Source organism: Microtus oregoni, unplaced genomic scaffold, assembly GCF_018167655.1.
Source record: "Microtus oregoni isolate MIOR12 unplaced genomic scaffold, Mior012 000002F_ref0000024, whole genome shotgun sequence".
Classification (NCBI taxonomy): domain Eukaryota; kingdom Metazoa; phylum Chordata; class Mammalia; order Rodentia; family Cricetidae; genus Microtus; species Microtus oregoni.
The window spans coordinates 82,085,728-82,099,103 of NW_024543061.1; the positions used below are offsets into that span (position 1 = coordinate 82,085,728).

At 41.9% G+C, this 13,376-nt stretch overlaps 1 protein-coding gene across 4 annotated transcripts in view; it reads right to left on the minus strand.

The window, feature by feature from the left end:
- Abcc9 (ATP binding cassette subfamily C member 9) overlaps positions 1-13,376 on the minus strand; it is a 138,113-nt gene that overhangs the window by 9,365 nt on the left and 115,372 nt on the right. For all 4 annotated transcript variants that reach the window (XM_041633954.1, XM_041633944.1, XM_041633961.1 and 1 more), the window contains 6 exons: positions 8,136-8,240; positions 6,879-6,999; positions 5,384-5,514; positions 4,628-4,706; positions 2,111-2,219; positions 503-606 (listed from right to left, as the gene is read on the minus strand). In XM_041633954.1, the coding sequence (XP_041489888.1) occupies positions 503-606; positions 2,111-2,219; positions 4,628-4,706; positions 5,384-5,514; positions 6,879-6,999; positions 8,136-8,240 (649 nt within the window). The remainder of the gene's footprint in view (positions 1-502; positions 607-2,110; positions 2,220-4,627; positions 4,707-5,383; positions 5,515-6,878; positions 7,000-8,135; positions 8,241-13,376) is intronic.

A 13,376-nucleotide genomic window follows, 5' to 3' on the forward strand; every position in this document is an offset into this window, starting at 1 on the left:
GTCCAACGTCACATTTAGCTAATGTGTAGAAGGGCTTGAGAAGAAGCAGAATATGTCAAGCCCAATTCCACTTCTCTTTCTGTTATATCACCCCGCTAATCTGTACTGTCACGGTGGATGGGGGTTGAGTTCATTTTCATCTCCAGTACTACTGTAACTCTATTAAAACAAACAACCAGAGTAGATAAGGGCTGAGACGTGGCTCAGCAGTTAAGAGCACTGTCTGCCCGTGCAAGGGACCTATGTTTTCTTTTCCCCAGCACCTACATGATGGCTCATAACCTCCCATAACTCCTCTTCAGGCCTTTGTGAGCACTGGCTGCATGCGCATGATACACATACAGACAAACAGGTTCACATAAACATAAATAGATAATTTTTTAAAATAATTTTTTAGATAAAAAAAAATGGCTCTAGAATTAGGCCATCCTACTGAGCCAGGAGCTAGAGGCATGTGGAGTCAGTTGTGTAGTTCTAAGTAACTAATTAATGGAAGGTATACCTAGGCCTCCTGGTAGAGATTTCACCATGTTCTTCAGCTGGGCGATTTCCAGAGCCTCCCACAGCCTGTCATCTGTGCATTTGCACTCAGGATCCAAGTTGAACCTATAAGGAAAGATCTCTGCTTATCAGTCAATAATAAACACGAGACAGTATATTCATCACTAGGACAGGGCTCAGCTCAGAGCAAACCTAAAATCTGTACTTTAGTGATGAATGTATAAATGACCTTTAATGTTAGCCCAAACATTTTTGACATTACTAGGCATATTTGCATATATAATATAATATAACCAATGTTATTTCCTGAATCTTTATCGTGCTTAGTATAACCCAAATACTGTCTAGTAACTATCCCATAGGACTGATGTTAAACACTTAAGTCTATATGGGAATATGTAATACACATTAGAAGAATTTGGAGTATAACAGAGATACAAGTGGATATATTACTGCTAAATAACTTGGTGCATCTAGAACTTTTTAAAAATATTTTTACTTTTAAAATGAAAATATAATTACATAATTTTTTCATTTATCTTTCCTCCTGCCAACTTTCCCATATGGATAGTTCCCTTCTGTCTCTCACATTCATGGCCTATATTTCTTTAATTGCCTGTCTGTTTGTATGTATGTATGCATATGTATGTGTGTATACGTATAGGTGTATATAGAAATATAAAAACACAACATGCTCAGTCCATATGATGTTACTTGCATGCATATGTTTCTAGGGATGACCACCTCATATTGGATAATTAATTCCCAAGGAATACTCTACCCCACTCTCCTTGGTTACCCAACAGTTCTTTGTCTAAGGCTGGACCACTAGGACTTTTAATTAAAGAAATCTTACAGGTGAATAATGAATAATAGTTCATACATGTTTTTCTTCAACATAAATAATTATTCTTGAATGGAGGGAACAAATACCTCTTTGTAATTAAGTGATGACAGGAAAGGGAGTCAGGGGAGAAAGACGAAAACAAAGCAAAACAAAACAAGCCAGACGTACACACACAGCCACACCTCCCCCACCCACCCACCCAATGATCCCGTAGATGTCTTGGTAGACCCTGGACTCAGACAGTCTGCTACTGGATGGCAATTCTACCACTTAAACAGAATAAGAGCGTGGGAAAGCCACAACAGCTTTGAGGTTCAACACAATCATTTGTAACGTGGAGATAATTATATGACCCCAAAGGATTTTCTGAGGATTAAAAGCAGCTACTGGGGGAGTAAATATCTCCAGCTGTTTTAAACTTTTTACTGATTTATGGGAAATGACAAACCAGGGCCAGAGACCTCTGGAGCCACTTTGTCCAAGTGATCTTAGAGGAGAGCAAAAGTTGTGAGAGGCAGGGAGGCAGATAGTGATGATCTACATTATCCTCTAAGCTCAGGACCAACACACAGGAACCAGACAAGTGTCTATGGGGTGGGATAGCTCAAAAACGTTGTCAGTCACTGTGGGCTTTATAGAATTGAACAGGAGAGAGCTCAAAGCGCACATCTAGGCTATCACACCTGGGTGCTTCTATTCCAGTTATGGGGCAGCGTGATCAGCTTTCTCATCTTGATAAAGTCAGCAAATTAGAGCACTCACCTGATAGAGCCACTGAACAGGATCGGGTCCTGGAGAATGATGGACAGTCTAGAGCGTAGTGTGTGCAGGGGCAGTTTGGAAATATCTATCCCATCAATGACTATCTTTCCTGTTACAGAAAAATAAATGCCACAGACATGTAGCAAACTCATGAGAGAGAGAGTTTCATTCATTTAATAATTAAAATTGTTCTCCCCTTCTCTCTTCCACCTTTGCCTGGCCATGAGGCCCTGGACTCAGTTGCAGCTCCACAATGAATGAAGTAATAAATTTTTTTTTCCAAGTTCTGGGTTGAAACACAGAATGTAAAACTTCCCATTAAAGAATTAGAAACATCTGTCTCTAACAAAATGTACAGTTCTGGGGAGATTTGTCTTTCTGACATATTTTCCCCTGAAGGAATGTTCTAGAATGTTCTGTTACTACTCAGTATTCGGCCATGAGAGCTAAAATCACTTTTCTCCTTTGGATACTGTTTCTTCTAGAATGCCTTTACCTCTCCTTGTTTTATAGGATTTGTTGGAATCAGACATCATGTATGTATTTATTTAATTTTTTTGTCTAGCTCCATACATACAAACTTCTTGAAGACAAAGCCTTTGGCCTGTCACCCATGGCTGTAAGGAATAGTACAAGGCATTATGAACAGGAAAGCAAACTCCGACATGAGATCAGATTTACCAATTGTAGACCATACTGCCTGTAGACTTACAGGGCTACACATTCTTTAGGTCCCCTTTACCAGAGTTTAATTTCCTCATCCTTGTCATGCAAAGACAGTGTTCCTTGTGAGACAAATATGATCTCAGAATGGTGGTGTTGGCCCACTTAGTAATAAGCAGGGACTTTATTCAAGGAGAAGCAAAGATGAGCGTAAGTGGTTACTTTCAGGGACGACATAGTGTCTATTAGCATATTAACCAATGCCTGCCACTAAAAGGGTCTCAAGTTAGTTATGGTTCTCAGGAGGCCTAAGGTCACCTTTGGAGATGCTTGAGGAGCAGGCTAACCAAACAAGCTCAGCCATAATCACAGTTTTGCTAAGTGAAAACAATCCATCAGCTGTCTTTGAACTGTATAATTGCCCAGAAACACAAACTCTGCTGAAGGCATTGCCCACCAGGGAATGAACAAACCACTAACGTCACTAACCTGCTGGTGAATGCTTACTATGACACCGAATTTTAACCTTCCTCCATTCTGACTTCTATGGTTCATATATATATATATATATATATATATATATATATGTGTGTGTGTGTGTGTGTGTGTGTGTGTGTACATAAGTGTACATAAAGGTGTATGTGCATATATGATATATATATATATATCATATATACACACACACACATACATATTTTGAGACCGTTCTCTCCATTATGTAGCTCCGGCTGTCCCATAACTCACTATGTAGACCAGGTTGTCCTCAAACTCACAGAGATTCACCAGCCTCTGTCTCCTGAAGGCTGGAATTAAAGGCGTGCACCACCATGCCCAGCTACAGTTCAGTTTTGTTGCTCACAAACTGAGCTTTTCTCTCACAGAGTTGTTTTGTAAATTACATAAGTTATCAAGTGTAATAAAAATACCAAGTACTGTAACTATCACCATAGTCAATGGACACAGTAGTAGCAATCATTTACTGGGCTAAATGTCAGGGTCATTGCTGGAGTCCCTTTCATCAGGAATGGCTTATGTGTTGACCTGTTTATAGCCACTTGGTAAACTAAATAATATGACATATTACTTTTCTGAAACAAAGATTAAATGATCTCTGCTGTTATAGCAAATAAATATTTGAATATTGTGGACATGAATTTAGCATTTTTCAGCAAGATTTGTTTTACACACAAAATATTTCAGCATCCTTAAACGGTGTCATTAAGAACACAGCTACAAAAGTCACATGACTAAATTATAAGTGCAGGTTACTTATTTCTGTGTGCTTTCTTTTTCCTTCAGTAGAGAAAGACTTTTTTTTTTTTTTTTTAATCTGGGAGAGAACAAACCAACCTTTCTTTTCCTTTTCCTCCTAAATTTCACTGTCGTCTGTTGATGTTCAGTGTGCTGACTGTGTTCATTCTGGAAGTTCACTACAACCCATTGGCAGCTGTCTCTAGGTCTTTGTTTTGGATGATCATTTTATTTTCCCAGTTCTATGTTCTTTTGTTGCCTGGGGTGCCTGCCTCGACCCATGTGCCGGATATGAAGTCCTGATGAATATGTGCTGTTTATTTGTGCAGAATTGGGTAAATTGATTGGGCTCTATTATTTGTAAAATATTTTATTTCTTTAGTGTGTGTGCATGTGTGTGTTGCACAAGCACAGGTGCACACACTGGGGTGCATGTGAAACCTAGAGGACAGTGTCTCATGGGAAAGCAAGAGTCAGTGTCTCTTCCCACTCAGTAGGTCCTGAGTACTGAATGAGTCCAGGTTGTCAGTCTGGGTGGCAAGACCTATACACACTAGGCCACAAAAGGTCACCCGGTTGACAAAATCGCAGTTCACAACTCACCATCAAATATGTCGACCATTCTGAAGAACGCCAAAGATAAGGACGACTTCCCACTTCCAGTACGACCACAAATGCCCACCTGCGAAAAGCAAGGGCAGTCAAGACTCAGACAAAGGCATGAAACAGATCAAGGTATTTCTAACTTAGTCAAGGTATCATGGGAAAAGTATAAACTTGCTCAAAAAATTGCATCACAAATTTCTTATCATGAATTATGATAAAAATAGAGTCCTCACTGAAGTAATGATTGCCTCCTATTTTTTTTTTTCTGTATGGCTGTGTTGTTTCCCGTTTAGGGCTTCATTTCAAACCAATTTATAGTTGGACCTTTACACAAGTGCCCAATTTTAGCTGAGCAAAGACAGGTTTATAAGCATGGTTTATCATGAATGGATTTATAAGAATTCCCCACACGTATTATATTAAAGATAGGAATTAAAAGAAGTCATTTCAGAGCAGATCTAGAATGGAGGCAAAGGTCATGGAGGCGATGCCTAGTATAGCTCCAAGCCAGAAATCAGAAATTTTCAACAGTGTGCCTGGTGTTGACCATTCTCATTTTGATGAGGGGTTAATGAAGGGCAGAGGAATGTAGGGAGCATTCCGTGTCCTGCTTGGATCCCCTTTCTCCCTTCCACTTTCATGACGCATATGTGGAACGCGAGTCTGGGTCTGGACACTCTGGTGGATGCTCACGGGGTGCTAGAGGCTCCACCAGAGATTAATGCAGATAACCAACGGTGGTGAATCCCATACCTTCTGCCCAGGTTTGATGTAAGCCTTGACATGCTTCAGAACAGGCTTCAGGTTATTTTCATATCTGACACATAGATCATGAATCCTGATCTCGCCTTCCTGAGGCCAATGCTCTGGGACTTGGGAGGGATCTGGAGTAGTAGAATAGACAAAGGTAGTTAAGAGACAGAGGAAGAAAGACATACACACTTAAATATGTGTATGATCTCCAGGAATAATAACGTTTACAATGCATACACACACACACTATTTTCCCTAGATTCTTTGTAATACTGAAGCGAACTGTGGTAGCTTAGTTTTTAAATTTAAATTGCATTCAGTGTAAACAATGGTGATTGAGAATTTTAAGATTTTTGAGTTATTTTCTTTCTTTAAAGGTTAGTTTTTGAAACTTCTGCATAGATGCACAATGTGTTGCGATCATTCCTCACTGTAACTTTTGCTTGGCTGCCTTCCATTCCTGGTGACCCCCTGCACTTTTCTATCTAGCTCCCCTCCCACTTTCCTGTCTTTCTTGTGCAGTACAATTTTAATTTGTAGGAGGGGGTAGGTGTTAACATCATCCCATTTCCTCAGCTTCCCAGCATTAAATGCTATTCAGGCTAAGTAAAGAGAGTTCATTTGTCAATTGATGTCCATGTAAGTGGATCCTCAAACACCCGAAGATTCTAATGGGAGAGTATGAGTTATTTAAATAAAGATAAAAGACATGGCTTTCTGTATCCCTGGAAGGCAGATAAGAAGTTAGCATCTGCAGTTCTAAGGGGACAGCCACACGGGGAGGCAAGAGCAAAGCATTCTGGGACATCCAAAATTGTGTCTGGGGAGGAAGTAGGTGGGTGGTGAAAAATGGACGGGACAGGTGGCGAGAGTCACTTAGTGACTTCAGCTATAACCGGGACCATGTGCTTTACCAGCTAGAAAGCCACTGAATGGCTTAGGCAAAAAAAAATGCATTTTGATTGAGATTTGCATCTAATAAAGACCATACTGTGTCTATTATCAACTTTCTGGGCAGTTATTCTAATAGAATTAATTAAGAATCTTGTTTAGTACTTTCAAGTTTCTTGATGTCTAAGTTAAAGCTATAAGAAAGAGAATACAATGTAATAAGGCCCCAATACATTTGCAATTATTTCTAAATAGTATTGAATAATGTCTACTTAGAGTCTACTTGTATCTAAGACTAAATTTTGCTTCTTCTCAGCTGGCGAATCAAGCGATATCAATATGAGAGGTGGTATAGTGTGTGCTTACATGTGTCAGCTCTCAGAAGACCAAGTCAGGAGAATCTTGAGCTTAAGGCTAGCCTGGGCTACATAGCTATAACATGTCTCACAAACCCAAACTCCAAGGATACATAAGTAAATAAATAAGAAAACAAAAGTAGGAAGGAAAGAAAGGGAGGAACGTAAACCCAGAAGAGAAGGGAGTCTCTTGGTAACGACAAAGCAAAGCCAACACAAGGTTCCCAGAGCCATCATGTGCACAGTACCCATGGTGCCTTCATAGTTCTCAGACTCCATAGTCAAGAAACTGTTCACTTTCTTCACTGCGCCCATCTGGACCTCCAGGTCAGCCAAGTTCCTCACAACCCAATTCAAATAATTGGTTATCTGTATCAGGTGACAAAAGTGGTCACATTTAAAGTAAGTAAGTAATTCTCACGATCACTGAACATCTGGCCAGAATGACCCATACAGTGTCCATCAGACAATTCAGTTCCTAAGTACTGCAGGCCAGCAGACACAGGGAGGGTATCATGAGACATCGGTAGAGGTGTGTATTTTTCAAAGGCCTCCCATGTCTCTCTTTCATGAACTGCCCTCTGATTCCCCTACATAGTGGAGAACTGATTCCATTCATGTGCATTTCTCATTTGTATTCATGCCCTTTTTAGTGCCCCAATTGTGATGCAAACAAAACAAGAGAGGGATCTCAAACACCTCCAAGAACAGGATGCCTGTGGGATTTGAGAAGTTTTTAGAAACTAGTATTGATGCCAGAAAGGAATCGAAGGGACTGGGAGATGCTTCAGTCTGCAGAGAGCTTTCCATACAAGCTTGAAGGCATGGGTTTGGCTCCTCAGCACCCGCATAAGAAGCTGGGCATAGTGGTGTGAGTCTGTAACTTCAGCACAGGGGAGGCAGAGGCAGGAGAATTCCTGGGGCTTGTTGACCAGCAAGTCTAGCCAAATCAGCAAGCTCCAGGTTCGGGGAGAGACCTTTTCTCAAAAAAGTAGGGATGGAGGAAGGCACTCGACATCAACATCTGATCTCCACAGGCACACGTGAGCACACTTATAAATAACCTGCTCACACACATGAACATATAAAGACACCTCCAAAGAGAAAGGGCACAGTGGGAGAAGGGCTCAGTAATTAAAAGTATATAATGCTTTTGAAGAGGGGAGTTTGAACCACAGCACTCATACTGGTTGGTTCTCAGCTGCTTGGAGCTCCAGCTCTAGGGGTTCCAACATCCTCTTCTGGCCTCGGTGAGCACCTGCATCTCTGTGTGCACACAGGCACAGCACACATAATTAAAAATTAAATAAAACTTTAAAATAAAAAGGAGAGATATCAATCTAAGCTGTCCTAAAACGTTAGCTTTGGGTTCATAACTTCTATTGTCTGTAAATGTCATGTTATAAATTCAAAATTTTACTAGTGTCCATGAACGAGAGTTGATAATTACTGTGGACAGTCCCTCCAACATCTCATGGAAAGAAAGATATTTTGTCAGTACCTACCGTGAGGGCGTACAGAAGGCCCAAGCCCACCAGTCCAGAGTTGGAAGACCCACTACTTATGGACGCGATGGAGGCCGTGAGGACAATGCAGGCTCCCAGGTAGTCCTGCAAAGGGGAGAAACAAGGGACAAGAGCTCATGATCCCACAGTTGTTAGAGTAAGGATGTCAACCATCTGAGAGAGAGTGACCAGTCAGTGCAAAGCACACCACACATGAGTGTCTACTCAAGCTTCAGATGAACGATTCGGCTGAGGTGGGGTAAGGAAGACTTGCAACATGGAGGTCAGACCGGAGAGTGGAATTGTATCTCTCAGGGGAGAGATGGGTTATCTGTAGAGAACTGTGGTTATTGTCACAAGCAGGATCATATTTAGTCCCCTATCTTTCATACGCATGCTTTCCTGACAGACAAACAGCTATTTCCTGGCTCAGATTTCACATACGCTTGTGTAAAGGTTACCATAGACTCCTGTGTGTCAGAATGAAGCCCTTGCACAAAGGAGTCTCTGGTGCATGTTGGGATCTGGAGCTGAACATTTCGCCAATTGTGTCTGTGTCTGGGACATGAGATTTGCAGATCATGTAGAGAGATGATAATAAGGGCTGGGTTTGCTCATAAGTTACAAGTACATGCATGTCTTAAAGCTTCAGACTTTTCTATGACTCAACGATAAGTCCTTTTGAGAAACTTACAAAAAATAAATTCATGAAGGTCAGCCTTAGATTCAACTAAATCGCATCTGCCCATCTCCTCACACCCCTTATAATGCTATTTCCCAACTTCATGGGGGATTTTTCTGCCTTATTTAGCCCATGTCTCACTTCTCCTAGACACAGGGAGACTTTCAGACGTTGGTGTCTTTCTTATCATAAGTCACAGGCAATCGGGGAATTCCTTCTGTGGCTAGAGAGAGCTCCAATCCCTCTATACAACATCAAATCACTGGATGATAAGTCTTCAATAATAATAATAAAATCTTTACTGTGCTAAAATCAAAGAAGGGAGTGTCTCCAGCTGATCCCTGTGCACACTGGTACCTGTTTCAAAACAGTTATAAACACCCCTCTGTAGCAGAGCTGGCCATGAGTCCAGCCTTGACATCAGAGACTGGCCAAATGCTAGCTTTGCCAGTTAGGAGCTAGTGAACTCAAGTAACTAATTTAGATGTCTTTGACTCTAAATTTCTGTGAAAACTAGAAACTATGCCTAAGTCACCAAAACATTAAAAAAAATGAAGTCATAGTTAGGCTTCCCCACCCCTGGGAATTGAGATTGTTTTTAGTTATGAATAATTTTCGAATGTTTGAAGTAAGCTTTAAAAACCTGTGTACATCATAGAATAACAGAGGTCAAACCATGACATAAGACATAAAAAATATAACAAGCACTCATACAGAGCAGACCTCTCGAGGCAATGAATATTACTGAGTAGCAAATTCCTCTTCGATTGCTGCTTCTGACATAGCCATTACTAACAGTAACCGCATCCCAGTCGGTCGGTCAGTTCTCCCCTCCCAGCTTTGCTTGAAGTGATAACTGCCAGAGTGCAGAGTCCATCACGTCTGACCCCTTTTAAGATGTGTCAATGCCAACAAGCCCCGAGTACCTTGAAAATGCTCACAGTGATAGGCTTTCCCCCTTAAGTGCGCTATATAAAATGCATAGTTTCACCATGATGCGGTTATGTGGACAGATTATACGGCATCTTTTCTAAAAAGACTCACAATGAGGCAGAGAGATGCTCAGTGGCTAAGAGCACTTGTTGTTCTTGTAGAGGACCCAAGCTCAATGTTTAACTCCTACATGGTGACTCACAACTACTTACAACTCTAGCTCCAGGATCATAGGTCCTTTCCTTGTCTCTGTAAACACTTCATTCACATGTACACACACACTCACATGCACACATATAATTTTTTTATATTTTAAAAATAATTAAAATAAACACATGGAACTCGTGGATTACTCATTCTCAAGCAGGAGCCCAACTACCCCAAATCATCTGTGTAGTGTCAAGTTGTGTGTGTGTGTGTGTGTGTGTGTGTGATGCTTGGTTGGCATGTGCACAGGTACGTGTGTGTGTGTGTGTGTGTGTGTGCATGTGTGTGTGTGTGCACATGGAAGCCTGAGCTCAGGCTCAGGGACTCTTCCTCAGGTGCTGTCCACTGTTTTAATACTCGTTTTGGAGCTCACCATGTAGCTACACTGCCTGACCAGGGAGCCTGGGGATCTGCCTGTCTCCACCTCTTCAGTGCTGAGATAAGTGTATACCACCACGCCAGTCTTCTTGCATGGGTTCTGCGCGGAGTGCGGAGCTGAACTCAGGTCCTTGCGTTTCCAAGGCAAGCTTTTACCAATGGACCTGGCTCCGCAGCCACCCTGGAATCGTAATCTCTCGTGATCGTGTAAAGCCAATGTTCCTGGAATAGAAGACCTTGATTCCCATTGCCCAGAGAGAAGCTTCTGGCCCGATTTCAGGGAGACCATGATGTCGACCTATAATTAGGCTTATAATGAAAACTGTAATTCTCTGTAAAAAACAGACTTGTGGTGATGCTTTGTTTGTGCTATAACAAATAAAGCTTGCCCAAGGTTTATATTTAATAAGACCAATTAGAATTTGTACAACACAGACTTGTAAGCAATCAGTAGCAGCTGGAAACTGCAAGTTCTGCTCTCCTCCAAGCAGTCCTTAGACCTTGTCTCTCTCCAGCACTTGGGAACCGGGAACTGATAGGAGGGACTCAAATTGCAGTGTGATTGCAGGCCTGTCTCCACGGGAACTGGCAGGAGAAAGCTCAGCTCTTCCACCAAACAGACTGAAGCTAGATTGACCAACTACTTGCACTTTCGCACGGCGTGCCTACTGACTTTCACGTTGTTTGTTTGTTTTGGCTTCCTGGTGAGAATTTTCTTTTAGCCGTCCACCACACAGCATGACAAAGCCTTGGAACCACAGCTGTAGATAGACTTACACAACTTCTGCAAAGGGAAGCACGAATGCCAGAGAACTGGAATTGTTTAATATGGAGGGATGAGGGGAGGACATACTCTGTGTTCAAAGGCCAGGCCCTGGGGACACACACAGAACCCTGGCCACTCCACTCAACACTGATAGGAAAACAGTGCCTTCCACTGCCAAAGCAAGCAGGGTGGCCACAGGCTAGCTATTAGTTTGCCAGTCAAGTGACTTTATCCCTTAGATTCAGCCCCTGTGGATGTGCTAAAGCCTTTCTTATGCTTCTCCCAACCTAAGCAAATAGGAAGGGAATGTGGTAGGCGAGATGGAATCTTCCACACAGAAATCATAAAACCAAGGAAAGATAATAACTTGGATGGTCTTAACTCTTTTTGTTTCTTCTTTTCTTTTCATGTGTCTATGCAGGGTGCATGATGTGTGTTTGTGTTTGCATATATATATATCTATGCGTGTATCTGTGTGTGTGTGTGTGTGTGTGTGTGTGTGTGTGTGTGTGTGTGTAGGCAAGTGTATTTGCTGAGGCAGAGTACTCCAGAGATTGCTAGCTCATCTAGTATAACTAGCTTGCCTGGAAATGCCTTCTCTGCCTCTCTAGTGCTGAGATGACAGAGAATTCCCACCCCCGTGGTCCTAGCATCCAAACTCTGCCCTTTAGATGTGTGCCGTGACACTTTATCTATTGATCCTTTATCTATTGATCCATCTTTTCAGTGTCAGGTTTTCTTAACTCCCATTCAGCATGAATGGAGAAAGCAAAAAAGAAAAGAACCAGGAATTTACTAGACAGAATTTTAAAGCTGGTTGCAGCCCAAGGACCTTTCCCAATTCAGTCTCTGCTCTGTTTTCCCTCCTTCTCGCTGGGATTTTCCACCAGCAGCAATGGATAGCGGGAGGAGATCTCAAATGAAGAAATAAGTAAGAAGCGGAAATGTAAGGGGGAGAGCCATGGGAAGTGCTGAAATCAAGCGTTCTCCTTTCTACATGAAGGTTTGTAGCCCTCCTGGAGGCTTCGGGGAAAAGCTGCCTGAGTAATTAACACCCAGAGCAGTGACCCCTTTCCCACAGTGTTAGCTATGTCTGTTCTGAGGACTTTGAGAATATTCATGGGGAGCAGATATTTGTGTTGATTTCCTGGATACCAGGTAATAAGAGGAGCAGGAAGGGCTGTGTGAACAGTGCAGACAAGCTCGATGCAGAATTTTTGAGCCAAATAAAGGCTTTCCTTACTTTTTTCCCACCCTTGGAGGATTTATGAAACTAAGTGTGTCTAGCTGTGGGGCTGAGGACAATGGATACGCTCATCTCTGAGATTGCGATTTCAGTGGTCATTTTCCTGACAGAAAAACCAGTTATGTGAGGCTGAGGTTGTGGATACAGTGTTGAGTGTTGATTATAGATGTCCAGCAGTAATGAAGCCAAGTAGGAGAAATACATTTTCACCTAGCAGAATTCATTTGCTTGACTTATTCAACAATTCACCTGTGTGGCATATGCTCTTGAACTACAGGATATAGTTTTCATTTATTTTGTTTTATATGTAAGGGTGTTTCATCTGTGTGTTTTTCTTTGTACCATGTGCATAACTGGTACCTGAGGACCAAACGAGGGCATCAGACTCCCTAGAACTGGAGTTGTGGGCACTTGTGGGCAGATTTGTAGGTGCTGGGAATCGAACCAATGTCTACCGGAATAGCAGCCAGTGCTCTCAACATCTGAGCCATCTCTCCAGCCCTGCATTAGTGTTTGAGGTAGAATTCTACTGTGAAAGTGGCCTAGAGACTCTCAAGCTGTTCGATACACTAAATGCAAAGAGGAGGTAAATTAGCAAATATACTCTATAAAATGTCTAACCAAGGAGTCAGGAAATTATGGGATTGAGAGGAGAAGCATCCTCTCCTTTGTAAAATGATATCGCTTCTTTGGCCTTCAGGTAAACTGAGTTCCTTTATACTCAGGTAGGATTGATTGCTCTTTCATGTGGGGGTTAAAATCATGGGTCAGATAGAGCCATTTTGGGCTTGGCTGTTGTCTTTTCTATCTTGCCCTGCCCTCTTTCTTGGCAGTCTCGGGTCTAATGTCTTATTTTGGCTCTAAGAACTGTACATATGGTTTGCATGAATATTCTTGTCTTACACTTGTCTGTGAACCTGTCATGGGGAAGTGTGAAGGACAGAAGTCATAGTCAGACATCTCAAGTCCAAGGCAAATGGACTTACCCCTAACGTCATGCCTGATCTCCACGCTAAGGAAAACCAGACT